Source organism: Haplochromis burtoni, unplaced genomic scaffold (genome assembly GCF_018398535.1).
Source record: "Haplochromis burtoni strain Fernald_Lab_line unplaced genomic scaffold, NCSU_Asbu1 Contig_82, whole genome shotgun sequence".
NCBI lineage: Eukaryota > Metazoa > Chordata > Actinopteri > Cichliformes > Cichlidae > Haplochromis > Haplochromis burtoni.
The window spans coordinates 1,616,110-1,635,940 of NW_024582443.1; the positions used below are offsets into that span (position 1 = coordinate 1,616,110).

The window sequence follows — 19,831 nt, forward strand, 5'->3', positions numbered from 1 at the left end:
GCCTCCTTTGGCGAGCTGTCAGGTGGCATATTTGATGTGGCGGTGCTCCGCTTCATTATGCATGCCATATTGAACCAAACCAAAAGGTAATGAAGGTGAATCAAATATTCACTGGGGCACAAATCACTGGAAGCCACAGCCTGACCCCAACCCTCCCCCATCGGAGACAGAGACACAAAGCCAGCAAACCCTGTCGGGCTTTTAGTTTAGCAACACGAAGTTTAGCCTGGAAAACATGAAACACAGAGCAGTGGGTTTTGTGTGTGTTAAGATTTTTATAGCTCCGCTCAAACATTTATTATGAGCCTACACCTCATAGCAACGGTGGAAAAAAATAACTGCGTGGTTTTGTGTTGAGCCCAGTTGTGTTTCCTGACAATGGTGCTGCTTTGAAGTCAGGTGTGCTTTCTCTCCTTTGTTCGTTAGCCAGAACAAGATCTGTAATACAGATGTCCACTGGTCAGACTAGTCGGGGAAGGTGTCTTTTCTGCTAAACGAGTCTGTGGTGGGTGGAAAAACAGTAGATTTTTTTTCTTTTTTTTCTTTTTGGGAGCTGGAACAACTCTATCATCAAAGCCTTTCTGTTCATCCGTCCTTTCTGTCTCTTTCCCTCTCTAACTACATCTCACTAGAGCACTTGCCCCTCACCCTTGGCCTATCTCGATCTCTTTTATATCCTCTAGTGGGAAATCAACCACATGCACGTAAACAAAGCTCTGCACACATGCAGGTGTGCACAAACACACACATGCACTCCATTTTGCATCGCCACGGGGCTGAAAGAAACTTCTATCAGCGCAGCTTTGTCTTTCAGGTGGTAATTAGCAGTCATTGTTGTTGTTCTGCTAATCAGAAATCTCACACACCAATGAGGGTCATTATCTCGCCATCAGGAAAAGGAAGAAAAAAAAGATCAGCCTGGCTCAGGGAAGATGCAGAGAGATGTGCCCGTATGTGATATGTATTGTGATAGAGTTCAGCGCCTTATCAAATAAAATGGAGAAATTGGATATTTTTGATGATTTGCATGTAGAGGGGCTTAATATCAATTACGAGATGAGATTGTGTGATTGTTTCCTCCTCTGGCTAATTGTGCCTTCAGACTTATGGATGCATTAGTCTGAAAATGCCTTGAGGCATGCTGCCGCGCAAACACTGTAGGTCAAAGGGTTAAACAAATCTGAATTTAGTCAGAAATGATAAATGTGTATAAATAATCCAGTGGCCTCCAACAGCCAAAATGAACAGGCTTGCTGGATCGAATGAAATGCCAGTTCAATAAAATGTTGGAGAAATACAAAGCAGCAAGTGTAAGGTAGCTGTAAAACTTTAGATTGTGTTTAACTTACCAAAAGCGCATTTTATTTCTCAAGAGTTCAACTTCTTTTCATACCTTTTTCATAACTGAGACAAGGAATGTGTCATTTCTTTACAATGATTTAACTGGAGAGTGTGGCAACTGTGCAATAAATGCTGTTTAGTGTTTCTATAGTGTAGTGGTTAGCCTACCGTGGGAAAAGTCCTCAGTCCACAGCCAAGAGCAAGCACAAAAAAGTCTTGTAGGGAGGCATAAACTAGTGCATAGCAAGCAGAGTCAGGAAGTGTATTCAGTGTAAAACATTTTTAAAATGAGGTTAAAGTAAAAGTCAGAATTAAACTTTAGAGGGACAGCACAAATACACCTTGTTACAAATGCTGTTTTGGCCTGACTAACACTTGTCATGTCAGCTGTAGGGTGAGTGAAGCTTTATCTATAATAACTATAAAGGAGTCTGTGGATGCACCATGCTAACCAAGCTAGCTATCATTGGGTCCTAGCTTAGCTTTCTTCTTCTATTGTTACTTGTAACAGCAATGACACCAAATTTGCATTGCTTGACATAACAGTGACAACACAGAGGCTTCTCTGGTGATGTCAAGTCACAGATTGTAATGTATTTGCCAGCCTGTTGAAGAATACATGTTGGCAAAAACCTACTTACTATACTGTAATACTGACTGTGACTGCCAATCGTTCTCCCAGCGACTACCATACACCTCCAGCAACCACTCACACCTAGTCGGGCAATTCTCATTTTTCCCTCAAGGCCAGTGGTTGCCAAATGGTTGCAGACCAAGAGTTGCCATAACTGTCACATGTCAATAATGGTGGACAGGTTAATGTCACATGGCTGGCAGTCACATGCCTCAAAAAATAAATTCCGAAAGCTACCACCAGTCATATGAGAATAATGAAGCATAGAAAAGCAAAACCACCACAGCAAATTCATTGATGACAGCCTGACACATTAGTGAGTACTATTATAAAAAGTCTAGGTACTGGAGGCTCCATGCAACCTTTGGATCAACTGTATATTATGATAGGCTTATACTGCCCTATTACTTTTATGCAAAATACATGAGTAGCCTGAACCCTTTGATTAGTGCCTTGGATTGTTTATACAGACAGAATGTCAGATATTAAGAATACCAAACATCAACCAAGGGCGCCTGAACTTCAGAGGACAAATACTCTGCCACTCTATTGGAACTCTATGCATCTTTAACAAGCATACGTTTAAATCCCTTCCACTTTGCCACTTCTGCGTCCCCCTCCTGTGTTGATAACTTCATTTAGACCAAACAATCTTGAGATGAAGGTTACTGTGGATGGACTGCATTCTCGATTAGAGGCGGATAAATAAATAATGGACTCAGAATGAGGCAACAAATTATGCTAGTCTCTCCAATTCAAATCAACGGTGTCCAATCTATAGCTGTGTCCTTGGGATGGTGTGGTTTGGAGAGCTGGGGGGCATGATGGTGCACAAGAAATTGCTGACTGTCATACGTGGTGCTCTGCTGGTCACTCCGGGGAGCTGGGCGCCTGCTTTAATCAAGGTCCAAAGCACGAACAGAAAGCCAATGCAGGGGCTGTGGATTCAGGGGTCACAGTGTCATCCAGCATTATCCCGCTCTCACTGACTCTCACTTCTGTTCTTACGGCGTTAAATGCTCAGATATGCAATCACACATTTTCTATTAGTCCCATCTATCTCACCCATTTCCCTCACCTTCCTCTTCCCCTGTGTATGTCAGCCCATTCCCGAGCTCGTTCCCTAGCTGCTGGAACAAAGCACCCCATTGGGTGACAGCACGCACAGGTCAGCTTGGCCTTTCCTCTCAATTCACCTCTGGGGTGGATTACTAAATGGAAATGACCACAGGGTTTCACGGGTCCACCCCGATCAGCTCACAGCTCCTTCTCTCTCTCAGCCAGTTCTCTTTTATTTTCAAGCGGGCGAACCTTCACCTAGTCCCAGAGACCTGAATATGCAGCCTGCCTCCACGTCTTTTTTTTTTAATCCATCGACTGAGGGTGTATCAATATTAGAATTGTCTCCTCTACAGCAGTACACGCAGCAGAGAGACAGCAGAGACTAAACCTAAGCATTTATTTTTCGTCTTAAAGGGGTGCCCCAGAGAATCACAGTTTACAGTGTACATACAGTTGGAGAGACTTGAAAGAGACAAATTTTAAAGATTAATGGTCAAAAAGCTGCTCAGCAGGAGCAAAGCCATTCTGACCTAAGACTGTGTCAAGCTCCAAGCAATCTGAATTCAGCAATTTCCATAATACTGCTTCATCGTGTCTGCACGCCCGATAATTGCCGTGTCTTTCAAACACGGCAGCGTCTCATAATGCAGACTTTCCTTTCAGACCTTAGAGAGCATCCCTTCATGACCAAATACATTATACCGCATTCACAGACTGACTTGTGCTCTTTATGACAAGCAACCTGATCTCCATTTAGCGAATCGTCAGCCTGGTTCCAGACATATCTCGTCTCTTTTTTTTTTTTTCTTCTTCTTCTTTCTTTTTTAAAGAGATTGAAATGGCTCTAATGTTGTGGTAATTAAAGGCAGTTTCCACAACCGGGGGGGAAAAAAAAACAACGTGAACCAGACCTAGCCAATAAAAAAGAGAAAAGTGTGTGTTACATGAACATGTGAGGCATTTCAATCAAACAAACAACAAATCAAAGCAGGAACAGAAGTTTTTTCATCAAAATGTCAGGTGATAGAGCAGGTTTGACAGGTGATCACATGGTTGGGGGTTTGATAAGTGGCTCCTCTATTTGTTGGGAGTGTTTATGGGTAACACGCTAAGCCCTGAGTGCATTATCTTTCATTTTATTTTATTTAAATGGTGGTCAAACCCAACTGCAGTTATACTGTACTGTAAGGCAGCAGTCACCAACCCCCGGGCCATGGGTCTGTGAGTCGTTTGGTACCGGGCCACGAAAGTTGTGACTCAGGTGTGAAATTCATGGTTTTCAGAATTTTTTTATCATTTTTAGCGTTAACTCTGTTTCCCTGGGTCTTTTCTGCTGTGTTATGAATAAATCTTCTTTTTTGTGGTACCGGTTCGTGAAAATATTGTTGGACATAAACTGGTCTGTGGTGCAAAACAGGTTTGGGACCGTTACTGTAAGATTAAGACCCTACAGTCATAGAGTACATAACCCTCTATGAGCAAGCACTTGGCAAAACTGGGGAGGAAAAACTCAATTTTCACAGGAAGAAACCTCCAGCAGAACCAGGCTCAGGGAGGGGCAGCCATCTGCCGGGATCGGCCTCATATGACAACTTAAACACACTGTAAACACTTTGTAGCACCTCGCAGAAGCTACAAAAGCTGCCATATAAGCAGGTGTACAAACCACTATTCACTACACCAAAGAGGAAAAGACAGACAGGGACAAAAGGTTGCGCTGAGTAAGAAAGTAACAAAAATGGCAATTCGGTTAGATTATCAGGTTATGAAAATATTTCTTGCTTGGCAGCAGCCCTCTAGTAAACATATTGGTATCTTGCTGCTGTGTCTCATAAGCTTTGTGGCTGGATGAGATAATGTGTTATGAGTGAGAAAAAAAGAAAAAGAAAATGTGTTTGTGTGTCTGCTTCGCGGCTGCTCAATAACTACCTGCCTGCCTACAGTCGTATGCAAAACAAATTGGAAATATGTGCCAGTTACAGGACGCTGATGTTATTACCAAAACAAATACAGTGTCATCACTGCGGTGACCTCCATCAGGCAGCATTCCTGTAATTCCAGTGATGGGAAAAAGTATATGAAAATGATCTACGGGCGTATTCTCCCACACAGTTTAATTGGAATGTTAACGTTCCCTTCTTTATCATTAGCCCTGCAGTGACTTGTTCCCTCCCTCAACCAGCAGGAGGAGGAGGAGGCACGTTGAGGGGGAGGGGGGCTTGGGGGGTTCTGATTGAGGTTTTAAAGACTCGATCCCAGTTGAATTGCAATTGCAGAGGCTTTTAATTAGATAAAGCTCGGCCGGTTTGAACATATACTTTACAGCCGTGTCAGGCTAAAAGGGTCTGTGTGTCGTAAATATCACCCGAGACATTAATAGAATTGAGATTAGAGGGCAGAATGTGCAGATCAGCGCAAAAAGGAAAAAGAAAGGCAGCCAGCAGTGGGACGACTTCATGCAGCGAGCTATTTATAGCTGCTCAAATGGACGGCCCCATTAATATAAGACTTACCCTTTCTGGAAATGTAAATCACCAGGGCCGTGGCTCGACACGCGTTATACAGCTTCAGTATGTCGGACTGAACAGTACAGTCTCTTTGATTTACACAGGCCTGGGATAGAGCAAAGAAGACCGCCTAATTTCTGTGCTGTTTATATATATCGGTGTGTTTTAAGTCAATGTGGTGACACTGACCATTTCTTCCCCACTCCCTTCTACGTCTAAAAGTAAGCATCTATCTAAGATAAGGCTGCAAAGGACATTTTAATTGCATGCCCATTTCAAAGAGGTTAGCTAGTGCTTCTCAAGCAGACAAGAATAATGTAAATGCCCACAGTGGTATTAAAGCCATGTTGGAATCTGTCACTCATCTGCTCTTTTTCACACACACCCCTCCCTTGATGTTTATATTATTCATGGACAAAGCAAATGAGCACCAAAGATGGAGCGAAAGATTAGAACGCGGTCTCAGTGGAGACTTCCTGAAGGCTGAGGGCTGATCAATAACCTCCACATTTTCAAACAGCACTGGATTAAGCCCAACATGGCTTGTTTTTTTGTTGTTTCAAAAAAGAACAAAAAACGCACAGACTCCAGGTTTAATTGAGAGACGTCTCATGTCCAATCAGAGGGCTTTGCGTCTCTTCTTTTGGAAATACCTTGTCATTTCTTCTCTCTGTTTCACCAGCGTATCAGCTCATTACTTTCTAACTCTCCACCCACCGTTTTTCACTGTCATTGCAGTCTGTGGGAAGACTGCGAACAGCTCAGCCTTTCTCTGCTACAGTACACCTCTGCATGCATGCACTGTATGCCTCCCAGCTCTCCTCCCAGAGCTGGAAGAAAGATAAAGATGCCTTGCTGTAGGTAAGGTAAAGCGGCAATAAGCACGGAGTACTTGAGTTTTTCAAGCCTCAGCTTTATTCACTGAATGCATTAAAAAAAAGTATAGCTTTATGATATGCAAATCACTTAGCTGCCTCTTGAAACTTGAAGTGTGGTCAGTGATAAATTTCCGCTGATTGAAGGCGCGATGCAAACAACACATGAGTCGAGAAGTCTGAAATCAGCCACTGTAATTATGAGGCAATTAAAAACAAACAAACAAGAAAAGGACAAAGCCACACTAGATGTGCAGTGATGGAGTCCAGAGTTTGCCGCTTCATTTTGTGCAGAGATAAAGAAAATGAGCCAGTGACTGCCTGGAGGTGACTATTACTGTGCATAATTATTAGGCAACTTAACAAAAAACAAATATATACCCATTTCAATTATTTATTTTTACCAGTGAAACCAATATAACATCTCCACATTCACAAATATACATTTCTGACATTCAAAAACAAAACAAAAACAAATCAGCGACCAATATAGCCACCTTTCTTTGCAAGGACACTCAAAAGCCTGCCATCCATGGATTCTGTCAGTGTTTTGATCTGTTCACCATCAACATTGCGTGCAGCAGCAACCACAGCCTCCCAGACACTGTTCAGAGAGGTGTACTGTTTTCCCTCCTTGTAAATCTCACATTTGATGATGGACCACAGGTTCTCAATGGGGTTCAGATCAGGTGAACAAGGAGGCCATGTCATTAGTTTTTCTTCTTTTATACCCTTTCTTGCCAGCCACGCTGTGGAGTACTTGGACGCGTGTGATGGAGCATTGTCCTGCATGAAAATCATGTTTTTCTTGAAGGATGCAGACTTCTTCCTGTACCACTGCTTGAAGAAGGTGTCTTCCAGAAACTGGCAGTAGGACTGGGAGTTGAGCTTGACTCCATCCTCAACCCGAAAAGGCCCCACAAGCTCATCTTTGATGATACCAGCCCAAACCAGTACTCCACCTCCACCTTGCTGGCGTCTGAGTCGGACTGGAGCTCTCTGCCCTTTACCAATCCAGCCACGGGCCCATCCATCTGGCCCATCAAGACTCACTCTCATTTCATCAGTCCATAAAACCTTAGAAAAATCAGTCTTGAGATATTTCTTGGCCCAGTCTTGACGTTTCAGCTTGTGTGTCTTGTTCAGTGGTGGTCGTCTTTCAGCCTTTCTTACCTTGGCCATGTCTCTGAGTATTGCACACCTTGTGCTTTTGGGCACTCCAGTGATGTTGCAGCTCTGAAATATGGCCAAACTGGTGGCAAGTGGCATCTTGGCAGCTGCACGCTTGACTTATTATCAGTATAATCAGTATATTTATACATTCGATACCATATATATATATATACATATATATATATACATATATATATGTATATACATATATATATGTATATACATATATACATACATACATACATACATATATATGTGAGATGAAAGTAGTCATTAGTCATAGAGGAGCCTGAGAGCTCCATTCTTAATATAATTTCACATTATTAATTTGGCTAGATTAACAAGTAGCAGTGAGTTGTTAGTTTAATCTTTAACAGTGTATCACCCTCTCAACTAAGTACCAGGTTTCCATGGTAACAGGCAGCGATACAATTTACCTAAAATTCATGAAAAAGCAGTCCCAACTTAACTATAGATTAAAGATCAAAGATTCAGTTCAAACATTCGACAGTCACTCCCACTACAAAAACACCATTTTAGCTTCACAGAGATAAAATCACTGTAATTTCACAGCTTTTACAATGGGTTGCCTAAGACTGTGTAGGTGGACCTCATAGAATGACTACCATCTGAAAGTCAGTGCCTCACACTTGAGTAAATGTACTTATTAAGTTATTTTCATCATTGCAGCCACACAAGCAGCCGCTGACACAACAATTTGGTCAAAGTCAGCACATTAAATATGCTCATGCCTTTGCAGGGCTTTTTTTTTCTTTAAATAATGTCCCCTTTAACGCCATATGGTGACCTCTGTACATCGTAGGCCTCGAGAGGGAGTCGACAAAATGCTGGGTCAAACCGACGCAGGGGACAATAGAGGTAAATAATATACATGGGAGGATGCATTGGAGGATGGTTGGATGTAAAGATGGCAGGGCATCAGTGTAACAATAATTTTGTAAAAATTAAGCACTAACTGTTCTCAGGTACTGGCAAGATGACTGTAAAAGGAAATAGCCATTTAATGCAGAAACATGTATATAAGTATAGATTAAATCACTGTAAGAATGTGTGATTGAGTGCAAGAGACTTAGAAAGCAGAAAGGTGTTATACAAGTTGATTCCACTTACCATTTATATTCAAATAGAGTTCATGTTGTTCAGTGTAAACAATAAGAATGCATGAATCCACCTTGGCTTGTATCAACACTTCAGGATGCTGGTGGTGTATTAGTGTGGGGGGATTTTCTTGGCACACTTTGTGCCCATTAGTACTAACTGAGCATCATTTAAACACCACAGCTTACCTGAGTACTGGTACTGACCATGCCCATCCCTTTATGACCACAGTGTACCATCTTCTGATGTCTGTTTCCAGCAGGATAACACACCATGAGCTCATCCCAAACTGTTTTCTTGATCATGACTATGGCTGTATCCCAATTCAGGTTCTGCAGCCTTAAAGGCCGCATTTTAAGGCCGATTACGTCACAGCGGCGCACCGAAGGCTGTCCCAATTCAAAGGCTGCTCGAAATGCGGCCCTCAAATGCGTCCTTCATTTCCCTGAATTTTAAGAACGTGGTGGTGTAGACTTCGTGGCCGAACATATCCCAGAATGCATAGCGCGGCGGTGGGTGTGGATAATTTTGCCGAAAAAAAACGGCGGATGAGGGGCGCCCGAAGAGTAAACTTTAAGTACTTTATATTATGTCACTTATTTATGTGCAAATGTTTACTAGCGAAGAACATTAAAACATTACTGTTGGCCACATGTCGGCAAAGTTATGTGACATTAGTGACGTTTGTACTAACTTGGTTTTAAAGCCTTTACTTTAAAATATACGCCGTTCAATAGCTGAGCTTAATCTTACAGAGAATTATCAAAGCTCATGTAGAAACAAACAAACAAATGAACAAAAGATTTTCTCCTTCATTTCTGTCAAACAAAGCTATGACACGTTTCCAGCTGTTAGTATCATGGTTGCTAGGTAACCTGGGCCGCGCGACGGAGGCTAGACCGTCCCATTTCACAAGCCTCGCACTTCCGGTCTTAGCGGTCTTTAAGTACGCGGCCCTTGAGGATCGTCGAGGCTGGGTACTTTAAGGCTGCAGACCCTGAATTGGGATGCAGCCTATAAGTGCATGACACTGTACTCAAATGGCCTCCACAGTCACCAGATCTCAATCCAATAGAGCACCTTTTGGATGTGGTAGAAAAAGAGGTTCAAATCACCGATGTGCAGCAACTGTGTGATGCCGTCATCTTAACATGGACCAAAATCTCTGAGGAATGTTTCCAGGAGTTTCTTGAATCTGTGCCATGAAGAATTAAGAGAGCTCTGAAGGGGGTCCAACCCAGTACTCAATAAAGTGTCCGATAGTATCAAATGTGAGTAGATAAAGAAAATTCTGGCACTCTGAGGAATAAAAACAACCCTTCACTACACTTAATAAAGGGCAAAAAGACAGACTCGTTAAAGCAATAAACCGTTATCAGCACAGATGAGGGCTGGTGGGTTTTTTCTTTTCTATATTCCTCAAGAATTGGCACTCTATATGTCCTTTAAAATGTTGTAGTTAAGCTCTCTATTACTTTGTATTGTATTACTTTGTATGATACATAAGAACCAATAGTTTTAACTGAGTGTAGCGCTGGAAGCAAGCCAGAGTACTTGGAATAAAAGGACTCTCAACAGGCCTGTTAAGTAGGAATGTATTCATTTCTACTAGTGCAATGAACATAGACCTAATTAATATACAGTTGTGTGTAGAAACCCCACATTTCCACAGTGCAAACAAAGCCTTAATAAGAAATGCTCAGACTCTGAATGCACAAACGTGGTCGCTCCATGATTAGAATATAAGGACATGACACAAAGGACAAGCATCTTGCGTGTGAGGCATAATGAAAATAAAATGTTGATATGAATTTTTCATGGAGGGACCTGTGACAATTGCCTACGTGTGCACTTTCTGACTCCTATACATTATTCAAAGAGAGTTTATTTTTGAGTTTCACTCCAGAAAAAGTAGAATCCAGTATAATTTGTGAATAAAATAATGATATAATTACATATGAATAAGTCAAAGATTTTTTTAAAAAGTCTTTTTTTTTTGGTCACAGGAATCGAAAACATGAGTTGAGATGCTCTTTGTGGCTCTTGGTTAGCGTCTCTTAAAGCTCACAGAGATGAACATAGATTACAGCTGAGTATACAGGGGATATCTGCTCAATGGATTAATGGATCTTAAATCTTTAGATATTTGGAGAAGATTTACCATGCGAGAAAAGCTTAAATTATTCTGTTTTGTAAACCAGAAGAGAGCAGATGTGAGCTTTCAGCAACTGAACATGAAAAAAAGAAAACGCTTAAAAAAATGCATAATAAACCTGAAAGGAATGATGGTAATTATCATTAAACATTGATGTTTATAATTTTTTTAATGCCACATCTCTACCAGCAAATTCACTCATATTAAATAACTTTAATTATCCAATGGATCTGCCTGTAGTTATAGTTTTCTCGCTGCAAAAAGTAGAGAGATGACAATTTATGTGAAAGAAAAGAGAGAATCTCCAATTCTGTTACAGTCTCACACTGACACTTCTGCCATCTCCACTGTTCCCACCATCTGTATTTCTGTGGAAACACAGGAAAGGTAATTTTTAGCCAGAACTTTTGGCAAAGATAGAAATGTTTAATTAGCGGCGCACAACAGATGCAGCCGTGACACGAGAGAGAGACTGCACCGCTTCTCAATTTATGAATGTTTTCTGCTGGTTAGTAGCAAGTGTTACGTGCAACATTTATTTGGTCTTGAGCTTCATAAAAGGTGTCCATAAATGTGTATGTATATCCAGTCACCATCTAGGTAGCTCATTGTTCCATAGCAGCAATACAAAGAGAGCTTTCTTGACTGAACTTGAACGTTTTGAATACACAGTGGGTCTTTTTTGGACAAATCTTTTGCTCTGGCTTCAGTCGTAATCACGGAGGTCACCATATTAAAAGGTGTTAAAAGCTACTGCCCTATTCTCATTTTGACAAAACATAAATTATAGTAATGCTTTATCTAAGTGCAGCATTTGATACTATGGATAATAAAATAATTTTTGGCAGACTTGTAAATGAGGTGTTTTCTGGTTTAATCCTCAGAGCACATCTTTCAGGTATGAGATACATTGTAGCCATTTATATTTTAAAAAAATCTGATTTATATCAATTTCAATTCAACTCAGTTTTATTGCTATAGAACCAAATGACAGCAACAGTTGCCATAATGTGCTTTATGTTCTCAGGTCAAGAGCCTGCAATAATATAGAAAAATCCCAGCAATCAGATGACTGTCTATGAGCAAGCATCACATCACATATCAGAATGTGACCGGGACATGTGGAGTCCCACAGGGTTCGATTCTCGGGCCACTACTTTTTATTCGACACTCTCCGGCAACCTAATTATTTACTTACTTATCACCTGCACAACTCCTGTGTAACACAAACTTATAATCAGCCAATCACATGGCAGGAACTCAGTGCATGTAGGCATATTCAAGACAGCCTGCTGAAGTTCGAACTGAGTGTCAAAATGGGGAAGAAAGGTGACTTACGGTAAGTAACTTTGAATGTAGCACTAGTGTTGGTGCCAACGATGCTAGTTTGAATATTTCAGAAACTGCTGATCTACTGACATGTTCTTGCTCAGAACAGTACCTCTGAACATACAATATATCAAACCTTAAGGTAGATGGGCTAGAGTAGAAGGAAACTGAGGCTACAATTCACACAACTTCACCAAAATTGGACAAGAGAAAACTGAAAAAACCTTGCCTGATCTGATGAGTCTCAACTTCTGCTGCGACATTCAGGTGGTTGGGTCAGAGGGTGGTGTAAACAACATGAAAGCATGTATCCATTCTGCCTTGTATCAACAGTTCAGGCCATGTTCAGGTAATGTAGTGGTGTGAGGGGTATTTTGGGACCCTTAGCACCAACTTAGCATCATTTAAACACCACAGCCTACCTGAGCATTGTTGCTGACCTTGTCCACCTGTTTATGACTACAGTGTACCCATCATTTGGTGGAGGCTTCCAGCTGGATAACACACGATGTCACATAGTTTTTGTAGTTGTTGTTGTTTTTTTAAGCTATTTAAGGTGCACTAAACATACTCGGGTCTTTCAGCACCCATAAGCACTATAGACCCATAAACTTAAATGAGAGTCAGAGTTAGTTAATGACATAAATTATTGTATTTTTCTCACTTTGACTGCAAAGACAAAAGTCCAAGTTACATATTTTGGCGATTTAGGGCCAAGCAACATCATATTAATAACCAAATCAATATGCTTTAGAGGGATTTTCTCCAGTCTCCCTAAAATATCTTTAGATATCTACAGCTCTGTCAGAAAGCTGCTGCAAGAGCTGTAACAAGAACCAAGAGAACTGAGCACAATACTGATGTTTACACTGACTCCCAGTGAAGACATTGAGAGAGCTGCTACTTGTTTATAGGTCACTCAATAATCTCAGGCATACATACAATTCAGACAATCCCTAGACGAATTTATACCCAGGAGGACACACAGATCTTTAAGAAGCAGTCAGCTGGTATAACCTAAAGACACATCAGAACACACTAAAGATGCTTTCAACCACTTCCTCCACAGATGGATCCATCTTTCTGATAATCAGTGATTAATACAAACCAACTTCAGTTCTATTATCTGCATGTTCAGTTCCATTAGTGCGCTTTTATTTATTTTGGTTAGCATTTGAATCACTTCTCATTTATATTTATTGTATTCTATTTGAATCACCTATATGTTATTGCTAAAAATTGATTCTGTTTTGAATGTGGTCATGAGATTATGATCTCTTGCATCATCATGCTGATATTTTCTGTTTTCAGGCCTTTTTTCTTCTTAAAATATCAGAAAAAAAGATAACCCATAGAAACAAGCTAGCAAAATGTTAGTCCAGGATCAGTCCAAGAACAAATTAACCACTTAATGTCTATGAAAACGCTAAACATGAATGTGCAACTTCACTAAATGTTTTAGCACATTTATTTATAAGCACATTTATTTATATTTTTATGCTGTACATTAATTTGACATTTGGTGGCGGCCCCCTGCAAAGTTTAAAAATGGCATGGCACATAAATAGGCTTCAAAAACACTGCCAGTGGGGCTACAGTTCGGTTACAGTTGTAACAGTTACAGTGGTACAAAAACTGCTAGAACCATAAAAGCAACTACAAATAAATAAAGGTACCTAACACTTTGGCCTGTGTGCCACAGCCAGCTAATATTGTATCGTACTTCTATTTAAAACCATTACCGACTTGTGCACACCAAATCAGCTTTTTGTGCACCAACATGTATGATTGTATTGGCAGTGCTGTACATATCCAGGAGTAATGTTGTCCTGTAAGGCCACGATTCCCTGGAGCCCCCTGGTGGACTGCCATGGTGCTGCAGGTGGGGAGCAATAATAACGAACATTTAGCTTTGACATTACATTTATATAAATATGTAACTGTAGTATTTATTTCTATAAAAGTGAATTACAACTGGTAAGAGGAGGTGGCTAATTTGTGATATTACTCATTACACACATTGTCCAAAAAACTTTGCATATGACTGCGTAGAATTAGCAGCCTTTGCTGTTTTTTTTTGTTTTTTTTTAAAATAAAATTATCCAAAAAATATATTACTTTCACTTGTATTTTGATTAGAGAAAGATTTATTATTGGTTGGCCCCATGGGATTCTCTATTTTTTAAGTGGCCCGCAGCACTATTGACTTTGGGAATGGCCGCTGTAAGGTAACAGCAGGCTCCTGCCTGTAAAAGTAAAAGTATAGTTGCAAATTCTTTGGCAAGGCTTTAGCTGGAAAAAAAAGACATTGCATAAGCATTTGGAAATGTTTCCAGAAACTTCTGAGTTACGTAACTTTCTCTAGCTTTCAAACAGTGGTATATAAATCTTAATTTGTAGTGCTTGGGTCAGCGCCATGGCCAGCTGAGGTTTGCGTGACCTTTGCAGTCTCCTGCACCTGTTTTGCACATACCCATGTGCATCACCATCTCCATATATATAAAAGTTCAAAAGCTGAGGTCAGACTGTGATCATCGCTCATGAAAGCAATTTGTTCTCTTTTCATTAATACTGTGTAGTCTTTCAGAAATGATCATGATACTTTATGTAATTTCCCCCTCATGTCTCCTCCTGTCAGTCATTGTTCTTGTTAGTGCGACCAGTCTTGTTCAGGACAGAGTTGAGTTCATTCAGCAGATTTGGAGGGAGTATAGCTTCCCCACCCAGAGCAGGTCTTTTATTGACCGTCTTACAGCCGCTTTGAGGGAGAACGGGCAAAGGCATGGGTTGCATGTGTCTGGAAGAAGATGGTGACGGGAGCCGTAGAGGCAGGCAAACATCCACTGAAGTTCTTCTGCTTGGGATTGCTGGGGGTTTGAATGGTTCGTTGGACTTTGGAGCACCTATGGTGTTGGATTTTGGAACAGCTATGGGGTTGGATTTTGGAGCACCCATGGTACTGGACTTTGGAGCACCTATGGTGTTGGACTTGAAGTGGGGACTAGGATCCTTGGCGGGCCTCCATTCTCCATCTCCAAGAGCTCCAAGAGAAACCCTCCTTTCGGTTGTCTATAGGTAAACATGGCAGATATAGATGTAGTGAAATCACAGACTCTTCAATCTTATAATCACTCATAGCATGATGCATGATGACAAGAATAAAACTAAAGCTAAATAAAACTAAAGTTTTTCACAGTCTATCAGATAGGCCCGTGTTGGTGTTGTTTCTGTATCATCATAATAATGTTGGTCCAGGATGAACATGACAACTGACCAATCATGTTAATCTGATATCTTAGGGATGTGGTGTTATTAGGTGTATGGTGACTGGTCTGCAGGAATACTGATCCTGGACTAATATTTTTACTCTGATGTAGGAGCAACACCAACACAAGGATATGAGATTGTGTGTCTTCTGCTCTGTGGCAGGTGGTGTGAGCTCCAGACTACCTGTGACCATGAACTAAGCAGTAAAAGAAAAATGGAAGCATGGTCTGATGGCAAACATAGCCATATTTTGAAACTCTTGAAAAACTAATAATAATACTAATATTAATATTGATCGATTACTTTCCAACCTAACCATGGCAGCAAATAAGAGCTATAAAGAAAAAACCATCAGTTCTCAGCCTCCTAGTAGATACACCTATGGTATAAATGTGAAAATCCAACGTAACTTCTTTTGTGAGTTATTACATTCACAAGATTTTCAGAAAACATGACCTCTGACCTTGGGATCAGGGTCAGAGGACCTTGAGGTCGATGTTACAGAGATTTGAAGTCATCTGAGTTTTTTAGTAGATGCACCTTTGGTATCAATTTGAAAATCCTACATTCCCTCATTCTTGTGTTCACAAAGCCGCGCTGCCAACCACAACAATACCCCCCCATCAGCCTTTTATGGCTGAGGGGTAAAAAAACATTGAGTTCCTCACCTGTTTGCTAGAGTTGAGGTTCTGAGGCAGCACCTTGCTCCCTTCAGTTAGAGCTCCACCTCTGGTCGATTTGTGATCTGCCATTTCTTTTGAGTTGGTGGATGCATGAAGGTCAGAACCATACTGAAGGCACAAGGCAGACATCATGAAAACGGGTTATATATCATTTAAAACAACATTATTTTCATTTATTGTCTTTGTATGCTCTGTAAGGTCCAGCTCTGCATGTATGAGACCTGTGCAGTAAAATGGAGTAGATGAGGAATAACATGAATAAATAGACTAATGATGACTCCAAGACGCACTAAAAACTGGACGTCTGCCCTTGACTGTGTGAGAATGAAGGAAGGAAAGAAAAGAGAAACAGAACTGTCAGCAACAATATTTGTTTTTGAAAGTATGAATAATTAATAAAAAGCATGATATTGCTCCTTAGTCTAAAATATCTACGTGCCGGTTCAGTTTTCAGTCAGATTGAGACAAGCATCTTTAATAATGAGGGGAAGTCAAAGAATGATGATACTCTGTTCCAGTACAGCTGTCTGGCTGCGCTCTGATCTCCAGCTAAACTTTCTCTTTAACAATGTCTCCTTTTAAATCACCGTGACCCCCCCTCCCCCCCCTCCCCCAACGTGTAAAACCGTCTCTCTTAAACAAATCCTTATTTCATCAATGCCAGGGCCTGTCCTTGGACCTTTACACCCTCCCCCAACTCTCGAACACCCGCCATCACCCATTCTACCTTGCTTCAGAATGAGGTCCTCCATCGCCAGTTGCTATGGAAACTGTTGGAGCACAATGCTCGCTAACAGGTAAGGTAAGGGAAATCAAGAACAAGTGCTTTCCGTCGACTTTCTCATCTGCACTTTCTCCCTGCCCTTCCCACAAGTCCCGCGTCCTTCCCTCAAGCCTCGGCGTTGGAAGCTGACAATCCTGATATTTAGCAGATTTGGGAAGAGAATTCTAATATTTTTAGCCGGCTCCGGTCTGCTATAGATTTAGTTGTTGCAGAGCAAAGAGCTTCTGCAAAAAGCGAGGAGGAGGGGGAAAGTCCACTGAAATAAACACCTTGAAACACTTAGAAACAACAGACAAAAATTGCCTTCCCCTTTAGATCAATCTCTCCCCGACAGTGTTGCCCTTTTTACTTTCTAACCCAAACTAAGGCACTAAAAGGCTTTTACAGTAAGCACCTGTGATAAACAACACTTTGCTGCAGACGGGTTCCCATAAAGGGAGACAGCCAGAGTGCTAATACAGATGAAATGTGCTGAGCATACAATACAGAGCTGGCAAATCTTCCTTCGATCTTTCAGTTAAGGACGAGTGTGAAGTTCAACTTTGGTCTTTTACTTGAAAATGAGCAAAAAATAGACACCAGTGTTGAGTCTAATGAGAAAATAAGACGCCATTTCTCTTGGAGGGGGGCAGAAATGACTGCGAGAGTGAAAATTAATACAAGATTATGACACATGCGTAGCTGTTCTCCCCTTGGTTTGCTTTGCCCTGCATTATTTATGTCATATGTGCTGTGTCAGCGACTGACAGCGACAACACTTAGCTCTATCTGCAGGCTAAGTACCACAATGTGATTGTTACAGTCGCCTTGACCTTATTCTCACAGCTTTTCCACATAAAGTGATTTATGTTATTGCTGAGTGACCTCGAAAACTTTACAGTTCTCTCCCCTGTTTATGTATTTTTGTCTGCCTCACCGTACAATGGAAAAGGATGATTGGGAGAAAAACATATGATTTATCATATCTCCTTGTTCTGAGATATGGATTGTAAAAAAAAAGATGATTTATTCTGTCTGTATTTGAGGGTATTTTTCATCCAAATATGGAAGAGAAAAGGAGGAGGATATGTCCACAGCGTGCATGTCACATTCACTGATATTTTTGGCTCACGACACCGCAATAAAAGGCTTAGAGAGGGATGCACATAGTTCTCCTGCAGTCCCGCAGCTACGCCGCACACTTCAGCGTCTACTCATTAAATTGCCTTATCGAGCGTCTGCATGAGAGAATTCCTCGCTCCTGTTTTAACTTCCTCTCTAGTTGCGCGTCATCTTACCTTCATCCTGATGATGTCTGTCACCCAGTTGACCTGCGTCTCCCTCTTGTCGCAGCAGAAATGCCTGAGGAGGAGAAAGCTTGGTCACATCAGTCGCTGATTTCCACCTCATTATTTTCACACCCATTTTAATCAGGTAGCTGGACTTGGTGAGTCACAGCAGTGGACACAGTTTCTTCTGAGGGGATCACCGAATAAAAAAATAAATAAAAGACTGCGCCATAGCTGCACCTTTGATTCTGTAAATCTGCATTAATAAAGTCTATATAAGCAGCAACGATTAGTTTTGTGAGAAATAATCTTGGATGAAGGTTTAAAGTAATACCTGGCATGCACTGTACTCCAGGTTTGCTATTATTAAAAGAGAAATAAAACATACAGTACTGTGAAAAACTGGTTTCTCAGTTTTTGCATATTTGTCACACTTACATGTTTCAGATCATCAATCAAAACTTAACATTGGACAAACATAACCAGAGTAAACACAAACATGTATAAAAGGTTAAAAGTTATCCAACCCTACCCGGCCCTTTGTGTGAAAACATAATTGCCCCCTAAGCCTAATAACTGGTTGTGCAAGAACTGCAATCAAGTGTTTGTGATAACTGACACTGAGTCTTTTACATCACTGTGGAGGAATTCTGGCCCACTCATCATTACAGAATTGCTTTGAGTCACATTGGTGGATTTTCGACCATGAACGGCCTGTTTTAGGTCAGGCCAAAGCATCTCAATCTGATTTGAGTCCAGACTTTGAGGTTTGGAGCGGTCTATTCAATGTTTCTTTGACCCATTCAGAGTCGTCCTGAAGCAGCAAAGCAGCCCCAGACCGTGTCACACTACCACCACCATGTTTGACTGCTGTATGATGGGTTTTTTTCTAAAATGCTGTGTTCGTTTTATTCCACATGTAACAGGACTCAGCCCCTCCAAAAAGTTCACCTTTTGTCTCATCAGTCCACAGAATATTTTACCAAAAGTCTCTGAGATCATCACGACGTTTTTTGGTAAATGTGAAACAAGCCTTTGAGTTCTTTTTGATCACCAATGATTTTCTCCTTGTTCTCTCCCATGGATGCCATTTTTGCCCAATCGCTTTTCTTATTGATGAATCATGAACTCTGACCTCAGCAGGTCTGACAATAGTCAGCCGTGGGTGTGGCTACTGAAACTGAACTCAGCTTTCCTAAAAATGTCGTAATCCCAATAAATTAACGATTTAACAAGCTCCGTTGGTATTATGGGGCCTTACCCCCCTGCCCCTAAAAACTGAACTCTTTATTTAAAAACTGAATTTAGTACTTACTCTGGTTACCTTTTGCGAATGTTTAATGATATGAAACAAATAAGGGTGGCAAATATGCAAAAAACAAAGACAATCAGGAATGGAGAAAATACTTTTTCACAGCACTGTAACAAAGTCATGTGGCCACACATATATAGGATGTTACTCTTGGCATTCAACTGCTGCATTCACGCTGATAAAACTACAGCAGAAAGTTTTGTGAGGGACTAATTAACATGAAGGTTAAAGCAGAAGTGTGTGTTTCACCACATCCACAGATAAAATTAACATCAAATACAATTCACTGAATTAATGTGCAATCACTGTAATTTTGTATCTT

At 40.9% G+C, this 19,831-nt stretch overlaps 1 protein-coding gene across 3 annotated transcripts in view; it reads right to left on the bottom strand.

Annotated features, from left to right (window-relative positions):
- Positions 1–14,285: 14,285 nt before the first annotated feature.
- arap2 (ArfGAP with RhoGAP domain, ankyrin repeat and PH domain 2) overlaps positions 14,286–19,831 on the bottom strand; it is a 172,886-nt gene continuing 167,340 nt past the window's right edge. For all 3 annotated transcript variants that reach the window (XM_042222247.1, XM_005925826.3, XM_014334712.2), the window contains exons 31-33: positions 18,207–18,270; positions 16,131–16,253; positions 14,286–15,264 (exon numbers count right to left, since the gene is read on the bottom strand). In XM_042222247.1, coding sequence (XP_042078181.1) covers positions 14,830–15,264; positions 16,131–16,253; positions 18,207–18,270 — 622 coding nt within the window. In that variant the 3' untranslated portion in view covers positions 14,286–14,829. The remainder of the gene's footprint in view (positions 15,265–16,130; positions 16,254–18,206; positions 18,271–19,831) is intronic.